This window comes from Chenopodium quinoa, unplaced genomic scaffold (assembly GCF_001683475.1).
Source record: "Chenopodium quinoa cultivar QQ74 unplaced genomic scaffold, ASM168347v1, whole genome shotgun sequence".
Taxonomy (NCBI): Eukaryota; Viridiplantae; Streptophyta; class Magnoliopsida; order Caryophyllales; family Amaranthaceae; genus Chenopodium; species Chenopodium quinoa.
Window position 1 is genome coordinate 1,112,954 of NW_018743955.1, and position 27,144 is coordinate 1,140,097.

At 34.3% G+C, this 27,144-nt stretch overlaps 1 protein-coding gene across 1 annotated transcript; it reads left to right on the plus strand.

The window, feature by feature from the left end:
• The first annotated feature begins 554 nt into the window (after nt 1-554).
• On the plus strand, nt 555-27,096 carry LOC110689149 (phospholipase D zeta 1-like). The gene is made up of 20 exons (XM_021865876.1): nt 555-1,195; nt 8,307-8,408; nt 8,510-8,625; nt 8,747-8,888; nt 11,257-11,427; nt 12,664-12,837; nt 16,444-16,686; nt 16,761-16,877; nt 18,128-18,267; nt 18,402-18,551; nt 21,869-22,025; nt 22,125-22,613; nt 23,611-23,721; nt 24,235-24,381; nt 24,461-24,658; nt 24,817-24,918; nt 25,149-25,280; nt 25,678-25,743; nt 26,276-26,337; nt 26,443-27,096. The coding sequence occupies exons 1-20, from the start codon at nt 938-940 to the stop codon at nt 26,690-26,692; spliced, it is 3,327 nt and encodes a 1,108-aa protein (XP_021721568.1). The 5' UTR covers nt 555-937; the 3' UTR covers nt 26,693-27,096.
• Nucleotides 27,097-27,144: the final 48 nt, after the last annotated feature.

Consider the following 27,144-nt stretch of genomic DNA (forward strand, 5'->3'; position numbering starts at 1 on the left):
TTTGGTAGCTTGTAGGTCAATTGACGTATTTAAAGTAAATACCCTTACAATTTATCTTATTATTAGGGATATTTTTTTTTTTGTTTAGAGAGCCACAAGGGCGGGGGTGAGAATCGATCCCGAGATCTCTTGAAATCGGGAGGGCAGCTCTAACCGCTTGATGAGCTATCCCTCACTCTCTAACCAAAGTAAATACCCTTAAAATTTAACTTATTATTAGTCAGATAATTGATAGGTTGACTTATGTTAAGTTTTTTTTTTTTTTTTGACACAACTTATGTTAAGCCAACCAAAGAAAAATTGGTTTTTTTTTTACAAACTTTCCTTCTTCTATTATCAGACCATACAAAGGTGAGATTATTTACTTTTATATTTACTATTTGGGTAATGATATATGTAGCCCTAAGGGCTATATATAAGCATTAAATACACTCTTGAAATTGTATAAAACTAGGAATTTATGACAAAAACACGCGAAAATCAATGTAATTAGTGTTTATATTTTCATGATTTCCTAACTTTTTAACATTTTCTAGTGTAAATTTAATTCTTATATGTAGCCCAGAACTATGTATAATATTTTCTTTAATATTTAGGAATAATATTTAATTAAAACAAAAAATACTAGCACAACATTTTACGAGCGAGAGTAATTTGAAAGAAGACCTTCCGTATTTGACTTAGCTCTCTGTCTGTTTCTCTCTCCTCCCTCCGCGTCTCCCCCTCTCTATGCTCGTTAGTTGTTGCACGCAATTTCAACATTCTTTTTGCATTGGATCTCATATTCATAATCATACTCAAATTCATACAATTTCAATTTTTTCAGATCAATTTCTTCAAATTCAAATTCTTTCCAAATTCCAAAATTCATTATATCATTATAATTATTTTACAATTAATTGATCTAATAATTCTAAGATAGTTTATTGAATTTCCAATGGCATCGGAGAGATTAATCGGCGGCGAAGGGCCGTCATACTTGCAAATGGAATCCGAAGAGCCGCCTTCGACTGCGGCACCTGCACCAGCGAGGACGTCGTCCTCATTCTTCACATTCAATTTAGGCGAGCCGACTGAGTCAACTCGGATTTTTGAGGAGTTGCCTAAAGGCAGTATAGTTCATGTCTCTAGACCTGATGCTGGTGATATAAGTCCCATGTTATTGTCTTATACTATTGAATTGCAGTACAAACAGGTATTTCATCACTCTTCTTTTTAATTTAATAGTTTTTGTGGTGAGGAATTAACTTGGATTTTCTCTTTTGTGGTGCACATGAATTGGGGTTATGGTTTGGTTTGAATTTGGGTTTCGAATTTTAGCTCAAGTTAACTAATTTACTCGGGTTGTTTAGTTGGGTTTTATGGAGAAATTTGAGTTGTGGGATGTGATCAAATTACCATTATTCGCGCTCTTTGTATTGTGGGTATTTGTCTATGTGATCAAGTTACCATAATTCGAGTGCCTTGCATTGTGGGAATTTGTGTGCTTGATCATAATGTGTGACCAGAATAACATAGTTCAAATACTCTGTGTTGTGGGTATTTGTGTTTTTGATCATAATATGTGATCAAGTTACCATTATTCGAGTGCTTTGCATTGTGGGTATTTGTGTGATTGATCATAATATGTGATCAAGTTATCTTAGTTCAAATGCTTTTTGTTGTGGGTATTTGTGTTTTTGATCATAATATGTGATCAAGTTACCATAATTCGAGCACTTTGTGTTGTGGGTGTTTGTGTATTGGATCATAATATGTGATCAAGTTACCCATAGTTCGAGTGTTTTGTGTTATGAATATTTGTGTTTATGATAATAATATGTGATTAGGTTACCATAGTATGAGCGCTTTGTGTTTTGGGTGTTTGTATATTTGATCATAATATCTAATCAAGTTACCATAGCCCGAGTGCTTTGTGTTGTGGGTATGTGTTTTTGATCATTAAATGTGATCAAGTTACCATAATTTCTTGTGGTTTGTATTATAATTCTTTTTTTTGTGAGGGTTCGAGGAAATTCAACTTATTAGTCTTTGTACTTTCCTTTGTTGGGGTAGCTCTTTAGTCATCGTGATTTGAGAGCCTCTAAGGTGCATTTATAATTTGCCCCTTTTTTTCTTGCTTCTATTTCTTTGTTGTATGGGGAACAATAAATCTGAGAACAAAATTTATATCTGTATACTTCAAGAAATTCTCACCTATTATCAACTCGTATTATCTCCTTTTGAGCTGAAAAGACTTATACTACTTTACTTTTGGGTTCACTCTCTTCACCCTTTGTACCAAATGTCTTCGGTATTTTTTTGATTTGTATTCTTGTTAGAATTTGGATGAGGGAACGAGGTAACATATAGGAGCAAGTATAAAAAGTCACAGATGCAATTGATGATTTGCAGTTATTTTGTCAATCATGTGTTTGAACTTCCATCCATTTCTTTTCTGGGCATGTTTATTTCATGATATTCTGTGTCTTGGAGCCATGCCACGTTGAGTACTTGAGTTTAATGGAGGAGGACCTGATGGCTGATATTACAATGCAGTATATTGAAGCTGATGAAACAGAATGGTCTAGAAACTTTTTTACAGGCTTAAAAAAGTATATCACAGTGTTTCATGTTGGTAATTGTTGGTTGTTAAATGCTGGCTGGCTTGATCTCACATGTAGATGACAATACGGCTGATCCTTTGGGTTTTGTTCTTGTGGAGCAAGCATTAGATAAGAGTTTTACAGGTTAGTCCTCCATTAATTTGCAATGGTGCTTGATTTCAAATTTTCTACTCTACGTAAAGAAGAATAGAAAAAATTTGAAGTTATAGAAGCCCTTTTTATTCCGGAAGTAGGGAAAATTGCCAATCAAAGACTCAAGAATGTCTTCACTGTGTATTATCTCCACCCTTTCAAGGCATAAACAAACTAATTTATCTGATATTGTAATCAAAGAGGTAGAGGCAGGTCAAAAGAATAGATTATATAAAGTGGAAGATCTTTGCTGTGGGATGGAAAATGGAGTAACATATCTGTTTGCTTGAATTTCTTGTTTTCATGCCATTAGCCTTACTCACAACCCTCATCAAATGTTTATTTTGTCAAAATCTTGTTTCATGCTCAACCCCCGTTTTAAACATAATGTCATCGTTTGTTTCCAAACAGGAAAATTAGAAGAGTTGTAAGGTGATTAACATTATATTAAGGTAAGGCTGCACGTTTATATTGGTAAGCATCAAAGGGACAATCATCCTTTTCAACCTAGTCTTTTGTGCCATGGTGTAGCATGTATGAGCAGGTTCTTATTGCAAAGGTTGGAAGTGAGGTTTAAGGAATGAATTTCATCAGGGAAGTCGTTGTTCTATTTATGAACATTTGTTGTATACTGATACTGAAGGAGATTACAGCTGGTGTAGAACAGAATGGTTGATTTTAAAATATCAATGTCGCGCCTGCAAGCTATGTAGATCTTCATAAAGGATGACACCTTTTGTAATAAAATGATAGGTGAGCAATATTGTTTTCCTGGGACAGTAGCTTTGGATTCTCTTTAGGATGGAGCTAAGGGGTTGTTTGGTTGGAGCTTTTTTTATTGGTATGAAATGGACGTGACACTGTTATAATGTTTGGTTGGAGACTTGGAGCCAAGGTCTACAAATACTTTTCATGGTATGGCTTCCAAAATTGATAGATATAGACAACATGAAATGAGCCAAACCCTTAAGGAGCTGGTTGTTTCAGTGAGCTGGTATGCAGTGGAATGGAAATTTATACCAAGGTGTTATGCATTGAAAATCCCATACTTATATAAATTTCAGTTTGATTTAGAAAAACCCCGAATCAAAACCGCTTTGTACCCTAATTTGATCAATTATCTTCAAATTCCACAAAAGCAAGAGTAGCATCATCTCTTTTAGTTTACAACAAACTATAATGACAATTGAGTTAATAATTGTTGACATGTAGATTTGATGTTTATTTCCGTTTATTTACTCTTAATAAATGTAACATTAAAAGCTCTAAAATGGAATAAATAATTTGGGGGTTTTTAAGAGATATATATTGGTATTAAATTAAGCATGACATTCTTTTTTTGGTAGTTTATTATTGTTACTTATGGTAAGGATTTATTGTTCTCTGATGGTTGCTTATTATTGTTAGGTTATTCTTGAATAAACACAGTTATATGAGGTGTTGAGTTTCCTATAATGAGGTCTAATAGACATTTATTCTATTAAATGACTTGTGTGCAATAGTTGGACTTCTTCGGTTCCAAAGCAAATTAGGGCTTTTTTGCATACAACCATTGTGTACTCTCTCTTTAATCAACAGCTTTGGAGTTGAATAAAGCATTTTGCTTGATTTGCTTCATGTATGTTAGAGCTGTCAATTCGGGTATTCAAGTCGGGTTCAGGTCGAGTCAAATCAAGTCTCGGGTTAAATCAGAATCAGGTTATGTCGGGTCAATCTAGCTTCACATCAGGTTCGGGTCGGGTCAATTTCGGTTCAAGTTATAACGGGTCGTTCACCTTTTCGGATATAAGTCGAGTTAATTCGAGTCAAATTCAGACCGGGTTCAATTTCAGGTTCGGGTTGTGTTGAGTCGGGTTTGGATGAGTTAATAAGATGGTACATTCGGGTTCGGTTTAGTGTTTAGTCGGGTTTTGGTTCAAATTCAATTCTAATTAATATCGCTGTGGTCAAGTTGAACTATATAATTATGCCTTCCATAATTTGATCAAACATCATCAAGATTTTATTAAACTTATATACGTGTAATAGAGAACAAAAGGTATATAAGTTGAACAAAATATTTTATTGAATCGGATTGAGGGTTTACAAAATTAAACCAGTATATAAGCTGAATAAAAGGTGTATAAAATCTTATTAAACCTTTCATGACTCAGATACATGTTTTAATTGGGTCGGGTACTAGTTCGGGTTCTAATTGTTTTCGGGATTAAATCGGTTGACGGTTACTTTCAGGTTGGGTGCAGGTTCGGGTTCAGGTCATAAAGTATTGGATCAAATCGGTTTTCGGTTAAGATCAGGTCAGGTTTAGGTCGGGTTACAGGTCACTAGTTTTACCCCATTGTTCGAGTACAAGTTGGGTTCAGATCATTGCCGGTTTAAGTCGGGTTCTCGGGTCGAGTCAGTTTTTGACAGCTCTAATGTATGTTTTTTTTTTTTTGGAAGAAAGCTCTAATGTATGTTACTACTAATTATTTCTTATAATGGGTATTTAATTATTTATTTGTTAATTTATTTTTAAATCATAATGATTTTGTTATTTCATACAAAGATCATATATTATGTGGCGTAATTAGAAAACTAACTACAAAAATGAAGTCAATAAATAATGAACATTTTTTCCAATGTATTGGTTGAATACTTGACAATGTTATATTGATTTTTGGACCAACAATTTATACAAGCTATATGCTAAATTTTAGAATAGACAATTTTTATGCGTGCACCACTTAATATTTACTTTTTCAATATTCTTGCACATAAGTTGGATTAGGGTAAGAGATTGACCCATTTAAGAGTGACTAGCCGGAGAATTAAAAGTTATAAGTCCCTCTCTTTTACTTTTACATGGATAACTTATGGTCACATTTGAGGCTTATCCTCTTAACAATAACATATTTGTAGCACAATGTAAAATTGTACACTACTCCTTTAAGGTGCACTATATTAATATCCATGAAAGATTATATGACATTTTTATTTTAAATTGCTGTTTGGAGTTTCACACTTGTTAATACACCTCTTATATCTTTAATTATCTTTTAGCACAAATTTAACAAACTTAAGTTAATTTTGAAACAAATTTGACAAGATAACACATGATATTTTTCCCAACATGTAAATCAAAAAAGTTGGTTAAAGAAGTGAGTGTGTGTAAATAGTATGAAATTCCAAACTTTGTAGTAAAAAAAGGTTGAAGGAAGTATAACGCAAGAGACATTAAACTTTTGAACTTTGTATCTTTTAGGTAAAGGTTTGACCTCATAAGGATTAATAACAAAAGAGTGGAAAGTTATTACTCCCTCCGTCACTTAATACAAAGCCTCTTTTGGTTTTTGCGCAGAAATTAAGAAAATTGTAAATTCTTTAAAACTAATGATTAAAAGTACATATGTGCATGTAGGGTTAGATAGAGATTGAGAGAAAGAAAAAGTAGCTGGGAATAATTGAAGAGATAGAGAGAGAAAGTGTTGGAAATTGATGTAAAAAGTACAAAAGAATAAAGGAAAAAAGATGACAACTCATCAAAAAGAAGGTAATTATGTAAAAAAATACAACCTTTAAATAGAAAGAGGCATTGTATTTTACCCAAAAAGGAAATGAGGCTTTGTATTAAGGGACGGAGGGAGTAATCTTTGATGGTTTATCCTCCATCCCTTTCTTTTTTAACAGGTGGTTGCTTTTTGTGATGGAATAATTTGGTGAAATTACCTTTATTATATCTTGGCAATACTTCAATCAAACACTTTATGATAGTTCAATATAAATGTACCATCTGATTAATAAAAGTCAATTTTTTTTTTTTTTTTTGGTAATTCTACTTTATGTAACACTCAAGTGAAACAGAGACAAAAATGGGCATGAGACAAAGCAACAAAGTCAACATCTGAAAATGTGCCGTTGAGATATAGTTTGACCATAGCCAATTAACTGATCATTCCCTCTATTGTCAAGATATCCTCATGCTTTATAGATTCTACTAGTAACTAGTTCATGAGTTTTGAACTTTATGTATAATGTATAATATTGTGTGGCCTAATAAATCAATTCTTTTCCTTTTTTCTTTATTCCCACTCTACTATATATGTATTTGTGGACTATATTTAATATTCAAAATCTATTGAGCAATCAATTCTTGTAAACATTTGTTTTCTTTAGTTCTTTTCTATAACATGTAGCAACAGAATCCAAGAAGAACTCAATAGGGTAACCAGTTAACCACTCATGTGGGTAATTTCAGGGATGGAGATTAAAACATTCACTCTTTCCATCCTAAATTACTTGTCATACTTTGATGGATGTTGAGTTTTAGTTACATATATTGACTTATTATATGTTATTATGATAGTTGAGACTCATAATAATATGGTGTTTTTATGGGAAATATTGCCTCGTGGTTCAAATTCTGCATGTTAACTAAATCATTAGTTTCCCTATAGGATCCCAGAATCATGCATATTCCATCATGTGCCCATATTTTATTATGATAGTTGGGACTAATAGGAGTATGACATTTTTGGAAAGAAAATTTTGCCTTGTGTTATTGGAAATTCAACATAGCAGAACTAAAATCACTTAGTTTCCAAAGAGACCCTATAGTTATGCATCTTAAATGGCTAACTCATTAACAAATGATTGATTTTACTAACCTACCTCTTGTTTTTACTCCCCACTCCCAATTACCAATATTGCTTCACCAGTTCACCTCCACCTCCTGGCCAACCCAGCAGCTCCCCTGTCAACCCTATTTTAGTAGCTACTCACTTTTTGAAATTCACCACTATCCACCTAAATCTACCCACCGCTTCTTACACCACCATGAGCTGGACAAAATGAATAGGTGGTGGCATTGAGGATGGGCCAGTAAAGAGTCAAGAAGAGATTGGGAGAATATGGTGGAGGAAGAGTGAGGAGTGGTGGTTTGGTGGTGTAGAGTAAGAGAAGGAAATGTGGTGGATTTGGTGGGTGGTGGTTATCAGGGTTATTGTGGTTGTGGTCAAATTTGGTCAATGTTGGGTGTTAACTAGGGGTGAACTCTGAAATTATACTGTTAAGGATAGAAATTAGTCATAGTTTGTTGGGAAACCATTTAAAGCACCAAGGGCACGTATACAATACCACAAGATCACTTTAGAGACCAAATGATTTTTGTTTCCACCATGTAGAATTTTCAAAATTACGAGGTTGCCATGAGGCTTTTTTGATTTTTGAAATATAGTTGGTGGGCGGTAAACTATATTTTTTAATGTTATTAGTTAGTGGTGTAATTTTATTATATTGAGTAGTGGGGTAATTTTATACGAAGTATTTATTATATTTGATGGGTAACGGGAACAAAGTGAAATGAGAGGAGTAATAAAAACATAGTGATTCCATGCATTTCTAGAAATGTTACACACTGTGGGATGATGAAAAGTGAGTTGTTGTTTACTTGTTTGTTTAAATTAATAACTTGTATGAAAGATTATACCTGATGCATTTTCCTTTCACGATTAGCTTTTATTTTGGAATTATCTTTTACATCTCAAATTTTGAAGCTGATGTCTAAGTTTTATGACTCCTCATGGCTAGTTCAAATGGCAATTACACAAGAAGGCTGCACAAGTGTTATATTTACACTTTGCATTGAAGAAACGTGTGATAATTGAGGAAATTCACGAGAGGCAGGAACAGGTGTGTTTGAATAGTTGGAAAATTTTCTCACCAGTTTAAAATCATTAATTGTATACACTAGAGGTTGGGTTTTGATTTGGTACAATGTGGTTATTTATAAGGTTAAAGAATGGCTTCAAAACCTTGGAATAGGAGATCACGCTCCAGTTTTGCAAGAGGATGATGATGTTGAAGATGAAACTATTCCTTTGCATCTTGATGAAAGTGCCAAGAATAGGTATACCTTGCTACACCGCCTTTTGGTTTAGATGGTTTCTGTTGGTGAGGCTTTAAGTGACCCCCCTCTCTTTCCTTTTTTATGGAAAAATTCCTAATTTTGAGTTGTTATTGTTGTGCAGAGATGTTCCGTCAAGTGCTGCGCTTCCACTTATTCGTCCAGCACTGGGTCGACAGCATTCTATTTCAGATAGAGCGAAGGTGGCCATGCAGGGGTATCTGAATCATTTCTTAGGGAACCTGGATATTGTTAACTCTAGAGAGGTGTGCTTGTTTCTTCCAGAACTGCTTATCTAACAAGATTCTGCATAATATTTCATACCTAATGTGTCAGTTGGCATGTCTGCCTTTTGTTTATTTATGACTATGTTAGTTGTCCTATACGCTAAAGATTGATTTGTAGTTATTTTTGGAAACTTGGTAGTTGGTGTAATGTTGACATGCAGCCAAGGAATTAGATCTTGGTTACACCATCACATCATGACCGCATGGTAATGGAATTTGAGCTTAGGGCAACCGAATATTAGGTTGCTATTGCTTTGCCTGCGACAGTGGTTGTCATTGCTTGACCGTTACCATGAAACCTGAAACCATGCTCAGGCACTAATTGATTGTTAAGGTATCATTGAGTTTTAAAATTGCATACGGCTTAGGCAAGTTTATACTGACATTAGTTTTGCTGTTTGATTAGATTAAAAGGATTGTCAAGATTGAATTAGTTCATTATAAAGTTGTTAGTTAGAACATGTTTAGTAAATTAGTGTAACTCTTTGGAAAACTCCACTGTTGGGCACAACTCTAGGAATGTCAGAAAGTCATCATATAAACTAAGAGCACTAATCCTTATGGAAGTTGATGCTCTTAACAACTCATATTCTCACTCTATCTCTATTCCTCTAGGTCTTTTACATTTGTCTTCCCCACAGTGATGACTATCGAGATTGGTAATTATGCATTGTGTCACTGTCTTCTCTTTCTCTCTGCGTATCCTTCATTCCTTCTCATATAATATTTCTCTTTTATCTTCTCTGCCTTCCTTAGGAGTTAGGTTTTTGGTCTCATTTTATGTTTGGGTAAAATTTTGCTATTAAAAACAGCCAGCCTTGGTAGCGAATTAGTAATGATGAGGGTTTATTTTTAATGGATTTGGCGTGAGCTTGATATTGTTGTGCAACCTGATTTGTGGAAATGATTTCCTTAAAGTCTTCTATTAACTCTTTGTCTTCCTCTCTTTATTTTATTTTGACTTGACTTTACACGTGATTTGATTGAATTTAGTTATCCAGGGTAACCAGAACTTTTTGGGAACTAAAGTGATTAATTTGTTCCTTGGATATAAATGATTAATATAGAGCCCACCATGCTTTATCCCAATATGTGTTGGCTGTCTTGACTCCCATTCTTTATTAGTAGGGATCTTGTAGATAACTTTTTGCTCAAATCTTTGCACGTTATTTTGTTATGTGTAATAAAGCACTCCCTCCAATTCATAAAAAGTGGAACACTGACTTTTCACTATCCACATACTAACATTGACTAATTTTTTTCTTCTTCTTCTGTATTATAATAAGAATGCCAGTTTCTCAAATTCAAATTATGACCTTTGAATAAAATCCTTGTAATTCTGCACAATGTCTTTCAATTATTAATTTTTCTATTATTCTGCACATTGTGCCTTTTAATAATGACTCCACATATTCCGCAAAGAGAAACTTATTAACTTTCTTTTTAAATCCTATGCATTTGCATGGCTACACCTTTCTTTATTTTTTCTTTTTTCTTTTTTTAATATTTTATTCTATATATGTATATGCTGTCTAATTAATATCAATGTATCACTGGAGATGTGCCCACATTATGTATTATTATTGTAAAATGTGAAAGTTAAAGTGTTGCAATTTTTATGAAACATGTAGTATCACCGGAGAAGTGCCCACATCATGTATTATTATTGTGATTAATATCAACATGGAACCTGGCTGCATGTAGCTGAGAGTTGATTAAAAAAAAAAAAAAAATTTTAAAAAAACATACTTCATTCTTTTCTTTTTTTAATCGCAACATTTGGAATTTTACTCTATTCACACACTCTTTTGATCGTCTTTTGTGATTTATATGTTGGAAAAAATATAATCATGTGAGATCTTGTTTTATTTGTCTCGAAATACACTTTCATGATATCAACTTTTTATAATTTTTACTACAATAGTTTGCACTGGCAAGCGATAAATCCCCGACGTGAAAAAAAAAACAAACAGAGGAAGTACATAAAAAAGAGTAGTTATTAATTTTTTGCTGTTGTGAGAAACATCTCCTTTCATTTCTTAAAGTTGTTTACACTTTAATGCACATTTTAATTCATAAACTTCTTAAAGTACATACTATAAAAAATTATAAAAAAGTTTATGTTTGGAAACTTCATATCGAGACTAATCAAATAAATTTCCGTGAATTTAGGAGTTGAGATTTTCTAAAATCCTTGCGCTTCTTTCATCTCAACATATTAACTGATGTGGTTTTCAGAGTTTCACTTTACATTCGATATGATTTTAGCTCTTCTATTTACTTGATCTGACTTAATCTTGTAGCTCGAGGTTTCTTATGTTGATGCTATTGGGTGAATGTACTTTAGGTCTGTAGGTTTTTGGAGGTCTCTAGATTATCATTTTCACCTGAGTACGGTCCTAAGCTTAAAGAAGATTATGTCATGGTGAAGCATCTTCCACAAATTCCAAATGATGATGATCATAGGAGATGCTGTACATGCAATTTGTTTAGTTGGTGCAATGACAATTGGCAAAAGGTAAGAAAACCTTGTCTCTTTCAGTTTTCCTCTACTTGATCATCTATTGTTATTTGCACATATACTGAATGATTTTCTTACAAAATATATTGCGTGTACTAATACCTTGTCATTTATGCAGCTTTGAATATTACATACGTTTGTTTTGCTTGTCTTGTTCCCTAAATGTATGTGAATCTTGTTAGCTGAGTTGCATTGGCACTTGGTTTTTGTAACTCTATCTAATGAAGAAATAAAGACACAGCTCTGTTAATATAATGTGTTAGCAAATAACAATATATCTTATATCTTGTAAGTTGGGGTGCATTGGCACTTGTTTTATGTACCTCTTAGTTGATTCAAAAATAAGATATAACTTTGTTGATTAATTGTGTGAGCAAATAGCATATTATTGTGAATGCTTTTAGATTACTTTTAGGTGATTTGTGCTTTTGTAGTAGTAGTATGGGATTTAGACCTATTATGTTATTCTTTCATATCCTATTGGCCCCTTATTGTCATTGTGTATGTATGTCATTGAACAAAGTTTTTCACTCTTTCAGATGATGCTCTTGTTCTTTGTTCTGAAAATTGGGTGGTCTTGTTGAGTTTTGTTTGCAAATTTTCTAGGTTATATAAATAGTAGTCCTTTGGTCCCATAATTTACTACTTTGGGATGTCCTTGAATTATGTTTTGGTCACCTACTTTGATTAATAATTCCCATCCACACCCATTTTTTCCTTTCATTTTAATCTTGTCATGTTGCAAACTTTATCCCCCCTACTTTGCGATTCTCTTTCTCTCTCTATTGTCCTCCAACTTTTTCCCCTTAAATTCATGTTTGACCAAGTTTGAACCGACACCCCTACATATTTTCCTTATGTAAGTTTGAAAGCCTAACAAGAGTATTAATAGTGGATGGATGGAGTAATGGGTGGTGTAGGCGTTTAGGGGAAACTGTAAAGTTTTATGAGAATTGATGTTAATAAGGATGCAAACCATGTATTATTGGCTTATTGCATACCAGTTCGTGTGCATGGACCATGTGAACTCTAGAACTTGTGGGAATTTTTACGAAGTAATTGCTTTATATAATTTCCATTCATTAAAAAAAAAAAAAAACCAAGGATAAATTTTATCATTTCTAGTGCGGAATTAGGGATCAACTATTTTATTTGTTTATTGCAAAACATGTTTACTTTGTTTTGTCAAAGCCAACTTCTCATCCATTTTGCTAAGAATTGAACTTTATGCAGGTCTGGGCTGTGTTAAAACCTGGATTTTTGGCCTTACTGGGAGACCCTTTTGATACAAACCTTTTGGATATTATTGTGTTTGATATGCTACCTGCTTCGGATGGAAATGGAGAAGAAAGAGTTTTATTAGCGGAAGAGATTAAAGATCACAATCCTCTGCGCCATGCTTTTAAGGTAGACTGGCAAGACACATTATATCTTGACACTGGTTCTTTCTTTCAATTTGTTTGCAGAAGATTGTGTTGGGTGATCCGTATTGTATTTTATATTTTCATGATTAATTTTTTCCTTAGTTGATTCTCTGTTTAAATGATTCCTGTTTTTTTAGATACTTGTCTTTGGCAGTTGAAATTATGGTATGAATACTCCCAAATTGCATTTTCTCAAATTAGGCAGGTAGACCTCTGTCTGCATTATCCTAGCTCGCTCTAACCTGTCCTATATAAGCCATAACAGCCATTTGGCTTGTGACCAGTAAATGGAATGGTAATTAGACAGGGATAGGAAAGGAAAGAGTGAAAGATCTTAGTATTTCCACTATGCATCTTAAGTCAAGAGAAAGGGCTGTAAAACCCTTAGCGTTTGGTGTATAGCTTATAACAAAACCCTTAAGTCATTAATTCTACGGTTCTTCCCCACCTAACCTGTATCCTCTCCCATCCCCACATCTTGCCATCAAACTGCTGCAGCAATGTCACTTTTGGTGCTTGAAATACTATAATAAAAGCTCTCTGTAGCTTACAATGTAAAATTTCAAGTATTCAACCTTCCCAAAGTCATAAACAGAGTAGCCACAGGGCCCACAACAGAAATGATGTACTCTCTCTCTCTCTCTCTGATCTGTGAATTAGCAGTGGTGTGGTGGATGGTTCATGGTGGTGGTTGTTTATTTGTTGGTGTATTGTATAGCAGCTGGTAGGTGTGCAAAGATGGTGTTGAAGTCGATGGAGAGGCCAATGGACAGTGGCTGGTAGATTTGTGTGTCGGGGGGGGGGGGGTTGGAATTGAGGATTGCTCGTGTGACAGCGAGAGATATTAGTGGCTGGTTGTTGCTGTGAGGTTGTTGATATGGTGGTGGCTAATATCCTGAAGGGAGCGATGGTGGGGTAGTTATGGCTGACATTTTTGGGCATAGCTAGAAGGGCGAACAAAGAGTAAAGAAATTGGTTGGGCATTGTTTTGAGGTGTTGATTGAGGCGCTTGTAAGGTCTTTTGTAGTGGCGTTGGTAACGGGGGTATTGGGTTCGTGGTGTGGTTTTTGGGGATTGAAATCCCTTTTGTGGAGGTGGGAGGTGTGAACCTGAACTTGAAAGTGGGGAATAAAATAAAAACAAAAAAACCTATACACCATAAAAGGGTATTAGGGGTTTTGATTACCTTTCCCTTTCCTTTAACCCTGCCTGTATCATACTCCCCTTGACTCCTTGATTGATGCTTTGAGTGGGATAACTTGATGTTAAAGGAATCTTTGTGAGTAAAATTTTTGACGTTGCACACGTATTTTTCTTGCACTTTCTTTCCACTGAAAAGTTGCTGGTTCAGAGTTTCAATGTATTTATCAACTCATCATCTGGGTACTGGATTAAATGTTTGTTTTCTCATTGTCTCCGAATGCTTTCTCTCTTTTGGTCCTATTACTGAGCATTTTCATTTAACTTAATGATTGAAGCTGTGAGTTGGGAAAAGTGCATAAAGTCTGGCTGTAAAAGAATATTTTCTTGCTTCTTGTTCTTTTCTGTCTTAATAAGAATGTTGATGTACTTGAAAAATATTGCTCTCAATCAGGGACTACTGTCATTTGTGACTCTTTCATGCTACCCTATGGTTAACACATTTACGCAACTGATCTCTAGCCTTTTAACTTGTTCAAAAGTAGTGCTTATAAATTTAGAACATGTTCTTAGTGTGAGAAACATATATACATCATAAATACATTGCAGAAACATTGACAATACATTGAAATTTACAATTCAAATGCATCCAACATCTAGTACAGGTGATAATGGGGGAAATGACTTAAAGTCAACTAAATCAATACAAAAAAATAAGAGACTGGTGACAAATTTTCAGAGCTCAAATACCTGTAACAAATTCAATGCACCTTTGGCTCCATTAATGGATAAATTGTCATTTTTGTCTATTTACGATATCTGGATTTAGTCTAGAGGAGAGAGAAAGAAGAAGATGGATCCAACAAGAATGGCAGGTCAGCTCCAAAATTGGTTGTTAGTTGAAATTATAAATATACAAAATTGAAGAACCACAACAATGAAATGTTGCTGGTTAAAATGATTGAAGGTATAGGGAAGAGAGGAAGAAATAGGATGATGGACGCCATATTTGAGCTCCACGCCTTTCAACTTTATCACATGATAATGATGACAAAGAAAGAGGGAGGGAAGTGGGGAGGAGAGAGAGAGAAAATGAGACCATTTTGGGTGCAATCACATGGTTAATGTCCCGTACCTAATTGTTTTTAAAATTACTTAAAGTGATGTGAATGACAGGTGTTCACTGTTGTCCGTTAGATTAAGTTTGATCAAAGGGTTATTAGTGCTTCTCATTGCAAGAGTAATTCTTATTGCAAGAGTATTTCTCATTTGACCTTATAATGAGAAGGATGAGAAGAAATCTAGTGCGTTCATATAAGATGATCTAATGACCCTCATTACATGCTTCATTAATGGCAAAACAGTAAATAATAAAAAATATCTTTCCCTAATTCCCTCTCTTTCCCGTGTTTCTATCCCTCTCTTTCCTCCATATTCATCAGTCTTCCCCATTTTTCTTTTCTTAGTCCTCAAGAGAAGATTCAATAATATAAAAAAATTTCACCAATTCTTCTCTCTCTATCTCTCCTCTGACATCTCTTTCAGATTTTCTGTTTTCCTTTGTTTTCTTTATTGCAATTCTTGATTTCATTGTTCACTTATTTTGTAAACTCTATATTTGGTGAGTGATTTTTTGTTTTCTTTGTAATTTAGGGTTATGGTTTTTAGTGTGAGATGTATGATTGATTGAAATGAATTAAGTAGAGAAAATGGATATGGAAGAAAGAAAGCTGAGAAAAAGCATTGACAGAGGAGAGAAAGTCTGTTGTGGAAAAGAGTAAAAACGAGAAGAAAACTTGAGAAATAAATTTGCATAATTTTAAAGCTTTTGTGCATATTGTTTCAAGTAAATGTGCATAAACTTATAACTTAATTTGCATAAATTTTCAACTCAATGTGCAATAATTATATTTTTAAGCTTAATTTGCATATTTTTTTAAACAAGTGTGCATATTTTTTGTTCAAAACGGGGGTATTTTTTTTAAGCTAATCTCATGTGTGGTGGTAGTCACAAATTCTTTTTCTCTCTCCGTAATCTTTTCTCTTTCCAATCTCATCTTTCCTCTTATTTCTCCGTAATTTGAAATATCATAACCTGGTGTATGGAAGAATTAATAAGATTCTATGGAAGCTGGAGAGATTTCGTGAAGGAGGAGAAAACGAGAAAAGTAAACTATGAAAACTGGAAAATAAATGTGCATAATTTTTAAACTAATTGTGCATTTTATGTTCTAAATGTGCATAGTTTTGCACAGATGAAATTTAATCGTTGGTTAATTTGCACGGTCAAGATTCCTTGTCATTCTTCTCATTATAAGATTCTTCTCATTTGATCCCAACCCTATATATATGATGTGAGATCATTTCTTGTGATTGGATCCTATGTAGTTTTGCATGTAATGTGCGACATAAGTAGCATATGCTCATATGGTTATTGGTAACTTTGAAGGTTACTTGTGGCAACCGCTGCATAAGTTTGCGAACTAAGAATAGTGCCAAAGCTAAGTGCTGGGTTTCTGCTATAAATGATGCTGGTTTAAAGCCTCCTGAAGGGTGGTGTCATCCACACCGCTTTGACTCTTTTGCTCCTCCGAGGGGATTAACTGATGATGGTAGCAAGGCTCAGTGGTTTGTTGATGGGAAAGCAGCTTTCGAAGCAATTTCCTCGGCAATTGAAAATGCTAAGTCAGAGGTATGCTCAATAACACATTTACTACATATCTTCACACTTCTAATTTCATCTTTACTGATTGAAGTCTTTCACAGATATTTATTTGTGGCTGGTGGGTTTGCCCAGAATTATATCTCAGACGCCCATTTAAGGAGTATGCTTCATCACGACTTGATGCTCTACTCGAAGCAAAAGCCAAGGAAGGGGTGCAGGTACTAACTGTCTGGGAAATAAAGTTATCCCTAAGAATTATTTAATTTGATTGATACATAGACCTTATTCTTGCTGTTATTCTCATCCTTTGCTTTGTGCTGTAGTTTGTTCATCCTTTAATATGCATATGAGTTATAATTGTTTTTTTTTTTGAAGGGATATGTGTTTTAAATTTTGATTATGCTGTTACATCGCCAATCTGTTGATTTGTGTGAGCCAGAATCCTGATAAATGATTTATGGTTGCTAGCATCTCTCTTTTACTGATTATTTACTGGCAAATTTTAGGGAGTGGGACTGGTTTGCAGTAGACTATCTATAACTATATACTAAAGGAGAGTAAAAAATGACGTGTCGAAATCTGGTTAAAAAATTTCCCGCCAAAAATTTTTCCTTTTTTTTTTTTTTTGCCAAATGAAGTTAGGAAATATTTAATTTCTATAATAATTTCCTTCCTACTTTACCATTACATTCAAGTTATATATCATTCCAAATATTTTATATTAAAAAAAATAATGTCAATGTAATTATATGTTTTGCTCCAATTACAAAGAAAACAAATTACCGACATAGTTATGACCGACATAGTTATGAAACTTATTCAGGGAAGATACCTAGCACCTTTTAGTTGGACATATTTGTTGTGATAAAGCTCATTCTATGGGTAGTATGGGATTGAGTGATTTCTGTAATTCTTTGTGGTATTTGGCTTCTGGCGCTTCCTGATCATATTTGCTATCAAATAGCCAGCGTGACTGACATAGTTATGAATCTTCTTTAGGGAAGATGCCTTGTACTCTTGACCTTTTGGTTTCCCTCATTTCATTTGTAATTTATAAATTTGTCTGATCTGAAAAAAAAAAAAAGAAAAGATTGTACGTGGATCTCCTGTTTGTTGGTTCCATATGCTTAATATTTTTAAATTTTTGTAGATTGAGAAATTGGGATTTTAAATAAAACCAAGTTGCGCTTTTGACATTGGTGTACTGCTAGGTCTGCCAGGGCTCTAGCTTTTTCACGCTTATGTTTTACCTGAATCCGAGTTCCTGAGATAAATAAGCTAGTGAACACTTGCATGGCAACTGGGAACTTACTATTTATTGTATTAAATTTTGATATTGTTTAGCTAGTTTGCCTGCTACATTTTGTAAAGTTCTTGCCCATCCTAGGCTCTTTTATTAACTATATATTAACATGTTAACCTTATAAGATTAATAAAAAAAACAATTTTTTGCTTGCAATGATGGCAGATCTATATATTGCTGTATAAGGAGGTTGCTCTAGCATTAAAAATCAACAGTGTCTACAGCAAAAGAAAGCTCCTTAGCATACATGAAAATGTGAAAGTACTGCGATTCCCTGATCACTTTTCAACTGGTGTTTACCTATGGTATGCAGCTTCCCTAAAACATTACTTTTAGAATTAATTTGAATGCTGCAAGAGGAGTTTAACTTTTGTATTTTAGGTATTTATTATGCTGTATAAAATTATGTGAATTAGCCAAAGTGTGTGTCTGCATGTAGGTCCCATCATGAAAAGATTGTAATTGTTGACTACCAAGTCTGCTTTATTGGTGGATTGGATTTGTGCTTTGGTCGCTATGACACACTTGAGCACAAAGTGAGTGACGATCCTCCAGCTATATGGCCTGGAAAGGACTATTACAATCCTAGGTGAGCTTCCTTTTATCTGATATTGTGGCAGTTTTCATAGTAATATTCTAGCATAATCTCTCACTATGAAATTTTTTCTCTGGACAAGGTCTTTTCATGATTTGTGATGATTATTTTAATTTATTATTTTTTGTAGACTTAAATTCATTGTGTCTGGGGTGGTACACTGAGTTAAATTGCGAATGCAATCTCGGTCGTGGTAACGATTGAGTTGTGCGGAAACGACTTTTAACTGATGAATAAAATGGATCACTGATAACGTGTTGTGAATATTTTTTTTTCAAATTTCACATCAAAGGCTTTATTTGGTCTATTATATTTGGTGTGAAATTTGATATAATAGATTGGATCACTGATAACGTGTTGTGAATAAAATGGATCACTAGATAATTAATTACTTAAGTATATTTGGTCAATTTAAATAAAAGAACGGATGTAATGGGTAAATAAAACATTAATAATTCTATTTAATTTCATTGTGTTTGGTCTTTTTTTTTTTATTTTATTTTTTTATTATTATTATTATTATTTTTTTATAATAAAACATCTTAATGCGGCGAGACACCATTGCTTAATAGACGACATGGGGAAAAAAGATGTGATTTCTGTTGCAGCGTCAAATAACGATGTTTTGCGGACAACAAATGCCAAATCCATTACATAATGGCTGTGTAGTAACAGAACAACCGATTTTTTAGTTTGGTGGTACTGGTAGTTAGTTACATATACATAAATTAAACTTATTTAAGAGGAATGAGGTGAAAAAATGGGATTTCAGCCACATCTCTTGTTCTTAAATGGAAAATGTTTTAATACACAGATTTCTGTTTTTTCCTTCTTATTTTATACAATCATGTCACGAATAATGTGAAACCAAGGACATCCTAATCGAACATATATGTTCATCGAAGGGAATCATAGTTTATGAGAGTAGCATGGTTTTAAATCTAAGATGTGGTCACAATCTTAGAAACGGTTGCAGAAACACTTTCATTTGCAATGCGGATGGTTTGCAGCTATTGCAGCATAATATCTTTGTCGCTGTAAGCTGAGAAACCTTAACAGTATGGTCAATATCTGGTATGTGGCCGAGATCTGACACATTACATGAGATGGAAGGATTACTGCTAATCTTGGACGACGTTGAAGATGGAAGACAATCTATCATCGAGTACTTCGTCTTAGACTCTTAGTATACACGTGAAAGCTGTGCATAAATCATCTTAAATAGTTAGATAGTGCCTTGAATCTTTAAAGGCCTTACATGTTTGTATTGTTAAGTCATTTGTTGGGGGAAAAGTCATAAAGGCAAACAGGCAATCCATAAAAATAAGTCAGAAGGATGAATCTGTATTTTTTGTAAAAATGTTTCAACGTAAAAAATTTCCCTTAACAATGCTTATTCAGTCATTTCCCAGTATCTTTTTTTTCTATTCTTGTAATTCTTCATTTTGATGCATCAATTGTTTTTGAAAAATCGCAAAAAAGGACATTTTAGTTATGAGCATTTTGTGAGAATGGACATTTTAAACAATAGGTGGCACTTTGGGGCCTTAAAGTACTTTTCAATGTTGATAAGGATTTTTTATCCAGACTCTAGCCATAGACTCTACTCTTTTTTTTTTTTGGCCAAAACTCTCACCTAAGTGCTACGTGACTTTAGTTTTCCCTCTTTCTCCTCTCCGAACCACCATGTCCACCACCTTGGCCATGTCATACGCCGACAACCATTTTACTATCAATTTGCACTTTTCACCACTAAACCACAACCACATACATTAGTCACACCGCCCGCCACCCATGCAAACACCTTATCCATCTGCTCACTTGCTCCCTATATATGATCTCCTCCCTAAACCCACCACACTGCTAGCCAATCTTCACCTCTCGCCACCGTAACACACACATCATGCTCTCTCTTTCTTTGCTACTTCTCTCGCCCTCTCACTCCCTTCTTCATTCTCTCTCCTTGAACCCAGCCAACACCAATGATGCACGGGTACGCCTCCTCTATGCCGTTTCAGAAACCGGGGACGTATCGGGGAAGGAAACGGGTACAGGTACGCCTAGGATACGTCCCATGGCGTACCCTTGAAAAGTGGTACGGGGAGCCTTTATGGGTACAGCATTCAGGTGACTTGGGGACGTTTCGGAGATGGATTAGGTACTTTTTGGACGTCCCCTAGTACAAATGAACTAAAAAAAAACCCCTCTTTAATTACTTACCTCTGCGATTTGGAAGCCCAAAATCTTAAAATACAAAGACGATGGAGTAGATCGGCGACCTGCTTCTGTAGTCTTGTTGCCCGACCACCATCTCCGACCATACCAGGCCACCACCATCTCCGATCAGGCGACCACCAGTTGCGGAGTACTCTGCTTCTTTCTCCTTTTCTCTGTTTCTTTTGTTCTGATTTGGTCATTTTTTTTTCTGCATTTATTTAAGGGTTTTTATTTTATTTTATTTTATTTTAAATATATATATATATATATATTTTTTTTTTCTTTCTTTTCAATAATAGGTGTTATTATATTTTCCTCATATTTCGATTCCTACTATTAGTAGGTTTTTATTTATTTTTATTTCTTTTGCTTTCAAGACTAAATGTGATTTTAATCATTAATGTTGTTATGTTGTGAATTTTGTGATTATTTTTTTATATAGGTTTTTATTTTGCTGATTTTTTTTGCTGTATCCATGCCGTACCCGTTTTTTGGAATTTTAATTTTGTCGTATCCCGTCCCCGTATCCGTACCCGTATCCATTTCTGTTCAACCTAGGCGAACACCCATTGCAGGCCACTGCAAATTTAAAGGTGGTTTAAAAACCAAGATTTGATTTTGTGCTTGATCTTAAGGATGGTGGTGAGGGATGGTGGAAATGGTGGTTGATAAGGAGAAATGGAGAAAATCGTATAACGTTTGATGTAGGCATGTGCTTTGCACATGTTAGTCAATGTCGGAAAGAGGCAGTCAATGAACGAAATTTAGGCAAAGGTCCTTTTCTACAAAGAAGTACTTTAAGGTCCCTAAGTGCCACCTTTTTTTTTTTTTTTTTTTTTTTTTTTTTTTCATAAAGGTCCTTTCTCACAAAATGGCTTACATTAAAGGTTCTTTTTGACAAATTTTCCATTGATGTTCTCGAGTAACAAAACATGTTAAGGCGTAAGGCAATCAAGATTAATTCCACAAGAACTCTTTTCGAGTCATGCATGGTTAAGATGTTTTTTATTTTTTTTATTTTTTTTATTTTTTTAATGATTGGAAACGCATGATAGCAATAACTTTGCGTATCCTATTTCCTCTCACTAATCCAGGGAATCTGAACCTAACTCTTGGGAGGACGCCATAAAAGATCAGTTGGATCGCACAGCGTATCCGCGTATGCCATGGCATGATGTTCATTGTGCCCTTTTTGGGCCACCTTGCCGGGATGTGGCAAGGCATTTTGTTCAACGCTGGAATTATGCAAAGGTGGATATGATTTCCCTAACAATTTTTTTTTAACATCTTTTACTTTGTCCAATTTAAATAATACAGTGCTGTAAGTGATGCCATTGTTTATTGTTTTAGAGAAATAAAGCTCCAAATGAGCAAACGATTCCGTTGCTCATGCCTCAACAACACATGGTCATCCCACATTACATGGGAAGCAATTGGGAAACAGAAGCTGAAGATGTGAATGTAGCTGAGAATCAGTATATGAAAAGACAAGATTCCTTTTCTTCTCGAGCATCTTCTCCAGATATACCATTGCTTTTGCCTCAAGAGGCTGTAGAGGATGATGATTCAAAGTTAAATGGAAAGGATGTGAGCCATGACCATCAGATGAAGATTATTAGAAATGTTCCATTCCCTTTCCGAAAAACAAAAATTGAACCAGTAAATTTGGACATGCCAATGAAGGCTTTTGTTGATGACTTTGACGCAGTGGATGGCGCAGGGCGTTATGGCATGAAATCATTAGATAAAGATTGGTGGGAGACACAAGAACGTGGTAGTCTGGTTGTTCCTTCGAATGAATCTGGGCAAGTTGGACCATGTGTCTCATGTCGTTGCCAGGTCAGTTAATTCTCTTTGATTGTGATTTAGTTAGATGCTTTTAAGCTGTCTCACCTCTTATAAATTAAATTTTTTTATTGTTGATTAAAATTTGAGAGCTGAGCAATTATGATAGATTGTTGATAGACATTTGTCACTAAAGCTTGAAATGAATGATTAAATTAACTTTCATTACACCACTGCTGATTGAACCTATGGCTCACCTCTCTAAGCTTAAAAACTTTATGCTATTATATAAAAGTAGTCATTTCAGTGGAGAATTCCAAGCATTCTTGCAGCTCTCTTGTTGCCTCATGATTTCTTATATTTTTTGACGTAATAGATTGACTTAAATTTCATTTCTTCTTAGGTTTCTTTACTTTTATTTTTATATGGCTAATTCCAAGATTAATGGTGGATAAAATCAAGAGAAGCTAGAGGTTATTCCTTTAATTTGCTTAACGTGTTTTTAAGTGGTTTATTTTTGGTATCTAAAGTCTGCTATTAGGATCCATTGGAAGTTCCTTTCTATAGCAAGAAGTTGTAAAATCAGTATGAGTGTTCATCTTTTTCTCTTTCTTTAAATATATGTGAAGGGCTAGGGTAACCCACCTTAAATTACTTTACTGCAAGCTGTCATCTCGCTAAATATCTTCATCATTTCGTAACAATTTATCATTGAGCAGTGTCTAAAGCGATTTGAAGTATGAATTTCACCCATCTCAAATGATAAAAGTTTTTTTTATGAGTTTTGGGCTTTTGTATGGTTGGTTATCAATTTTGTTACCACGTTATTTGGTAAAAATCTATGTAGTTAATATTAATTGTTGGTAATAATCTATCTTTTTCCCCATAAGAATGGAAGTTTAAGTCTAAAATTAGTGTGAAATACTGATTTCTCACCAGAAAACATGTATTGTTTGGAATCTTTGGATTGCAGTTCCAATTTCCTCCAATCATTATGATTTTGGTTTGAAGATTTCTTGCCTTCTTAGACACTTGTTTATTTAACTCTCAGGTTATTAGGAGTGTCAGTCAATGGTCAGCTGGAACTAGCCAAACAGAACAAAGTATTCACAAGGCCTATTGCTCACTAATTGAAAAGGCTGAGCATTTCATCTACATTGAGGTAATCTTCTTAACTGATCAATCATGTCTCTATCAAACAATGAATTTAATTCGTTCCTTCTGATGCATTTATTATTTATATACCATACAAGCACAAAGTTACTTCTGATACTGTACTGCATTTTGCTTGAGACAATTCAAATATTGTCTGAGAGTCTTTGAAATGAATTTAATGTTTTTTAAGAGGCTTTGATATATTTTGGTAGAAAGTATAAGATATATACTAAATAAACTAAAGCACATATTGGTTATTTAATGATGTGTTGAAAATTGCTTCTCGTCAAGTGTTGTTTAGTCATCATGCTTAAAGGTTTGTTTGATGATGCCAAAATAGCCTGGAAAAAGCCACAGTGAAAATCTAACATGGTGGTGATTGTTGCTCACTTCTACAACTGACATTAGCTGCTAAACACTTGTTTTACTATAATCTCCTAGTCGTTTCATGCTTTTCAATGCAGATAATTTGTATATTACCTTTCTGTTTTAATGATTCTTGAATGCAAAATGCTCACAGAATCAGTTCTTCATTTCGGGGCTTTCGGGAGATGAGATAATACACAATCGGGTATTGCAAGCGTTGCACAAGCGAATTTTGAGAGCATTCGATGAAAAAAAATGTTTCCGAGTTATTGTCGTGTTGCCTCTCTTACCAGGATTTCAGGTACTATGTCGTGGTCTGTAACATCGGATTTTCATGTATTGTTTCAGTTCATTTATCAAGGTACTTGCATGTTTCACAGGGGGGTGTAGATGATGCTGGGGCGGCATCTGTTCGCGCAATAATGCATTGGCAGTATAGAACAATATCAAGAGGAGTGAATTCTATATTGCAAAATCTTTATAATATTATGGGCCCTAAATCACACGATTACATCTCTTTCTATGGTCTTAGAGCTCATGGTGAACTGTTTGATGGTGGTCCAGTAGTTACCAGCCAGGTAATATCATATATATATATATATATATATATATATATATATATATATATATATATATATATATATATATATATATATATATATAGGTTTCGTATCAGTCAATAAATAAGTTATTTCTCTGGCTGACAGCTCTTTGCTATTCTGACCTTGTCATACAGATCTATGTGCATAGTAAAATCATGATAATTGACGACTGTATGGCCCTAATTGGATCAGCAAACATCAATGACAGGAGTTTGTTAGGTTCTAGAGACTCCGAGGTATGTAATTATCCAGAGATGCTGCTAAACTTCTTGTCGTCCATGACACTTTTAAGGATTTGTTTAATCTCATTGGACATGTAGTGAAACTTTTAGCCACATGTACTTTAGCTAAACAATTTTATTTACTTTAGGCCATCCTTTAATCTGATTGGAATGATATTATGTACAGTACATATATTAAAATGATATTTTCTCTTACATTTTTCATATTATTTGTTTGGAGTCAGATTGGAGTGGTAATTGAAGACAAGGAAGTAGTAACTTCACGTATGGGAGGAAAACCATGGAAAGCTGGAAAATTCACTATGAGCCTTCGCCTTTCTTTGTGGGCTGAACACCTTGGTCTTCGACCTAGCGAGGTGTGTAAATCTGAGTTTTGTTTGCTGTCATTTGACAGGATATCCACCTTTAGCTTTTGTGTCATGTATTGTTTGTTTAAAGATAGAATTAATTGAACAAAGGCCTTATATTTCAAAATGATTTTCAAAATGATGCTTTGACAATCTTTTAGTAGCTATAAAATCTAAGATATAAGGTACATTTTCGATTCTAACCTGGAATTTAGCTTATGTAAATTGGAGCATTGATGGTTTGATTGTAACTTTGATCTCTGTGTCATGCTGCTTCTATGTGTTGTGGCTGCGACTGTTATTGTTACTGTGACACGATATTGTTTTAAAATAATTAGCATTCATCCAATAAATCTTATGCCATTTTGTTAATACTTGTTTAATGATGCATGTGTTACTGCAACAGATTCCTCAAATTTATGACCCTGTGGTTGATGCTACCTACAAAGACATTTGGATGGCAACTGCAAAGGTGAGAGCAAAATGTGTTTTTAAGGCTGCAGCTAAGTATAATGCCTATTGTAATTTCAATTAAAAATAGTTTATTTATAAAAATATTTATATATTTAATGCATATTTTCTTGTCTTTAACATAAAAAGACATCGTGTTGATGGAATTTTGGATACTCAATTTTGTTCTTCTATACTTCAGAACTATAAGGGCAACTGGAATTGGCATAATATGCCATCTCTTGCCATGCTTCCGTATCTGCTTATTTCACAGCCTGAATGTGATTTTTGTCTGCAACAATATTGTTGAGGATACTATACTCAATACTCCATCATTCTTACTAAGGAGATAGTAATTATACATAAGGTTAATTAGCCAATGTTTGCTGGTTACTGTGTCTTGAATATTGTGCAAAAACCTATAGGCAAGAACTATATGTCAATATGTGTATAAAAAGTGATAAATCGTCTTCTCTGATTTTGTTTGATGTCTCAAATACTTCTGTTATATATCGGCTTCATATTTATTTTGCCATGGCTGGTTTTTGTTACAGACCAATACAATGATCTACCAAGATGTCTTTGCCTGTATCCCTAATGATCTCATCCATTCTAGGTAAGTAGCAATTTTCTTTCTTCCTTATGTTACCCTGGTTTCATTTTTACCTCTGGTTCCTTTCAAGCTTATTCTTACTAACCATGCATGTTTTTTCTCTTTCAGAGTTTCACTTAGACAGAATGTGGCTCACTGGAAAGACAGACTTGGGCATACTACCATTGATCTCGGGGTAGCTCCTAAGAAGTTAGAATGCTATCAAAATGGGACCCTCAAAGACACTGATCCCTTGGAAAGATTAGAATCTGTTAAAGGGCATCTTGTGTCCTTCCCAGTTGACTTCATGTCACAAGAAGATTTGAGACCAGTGTTCAATGAAAGCGAATATTACGCATCAGCCCAAGTTTTTCATTGACATGATTATTTCCGGAAGCAGCTTAAAATATTGATGTATAGTGCAAGCAATAGTATCGATAGCAGAGCAACTTGTCATACAAAAGAAAGCAGAAGCTGAAGCTCTACCAAGGGTGGAATATATATGTAAATTATTTATGAAAAAGGCGAAAATTGGAGAAGGATTTGTATTTTTTGATAACCTCCTTCTCTTTCAAAGGTGGTTGAGATTTACCGATCAATGTCATCGGCCAGCATGTTTCTGCCATGGCGTCAAGGTGTCAGCATCGCAGGTTGAAAATTTTGCTGTTGATGAGAGTGATTTTCTACCGGTATCTTGAAGCTAATGCTGTAATGTATAGTTGATCATTTTGTACAAATCAATTCAATACAAAGAAGCAACGTACAGTTTATTTATCAACCTAATTCCTTACACCAAGTGATCTGATCTTAGTTCTCTCTCTCTCTCTGAGT

What these genes read in the sequence shown, in the direction of transcription:
- LOC110689149 (XM_021865876.1), top strand. Translation starts at nt 938, where the DNA reads ATGGCATCGGAGAGATTAATCGGCGGCGAAGGGCCGTCATACTTGCAA. An exon ending in TAGGTTCTAGAGACTCCGAG is followed by an intron (nt 24,919 to 25,148) that starts GTATGTAATTAT and finishes GTTTGGAGTCAG; the next exon opens with ATTGGAGTGGTAATTGAAGA. An exon ending in TTTGGATGGCAACTGCAAAG is followed by an intron (nt 25,744 to 26,275) that starts GTGAGAGCAAAA and finishes TTTTTGTTACAG; the next exon opens with ACCAATACAATGATCTACCA.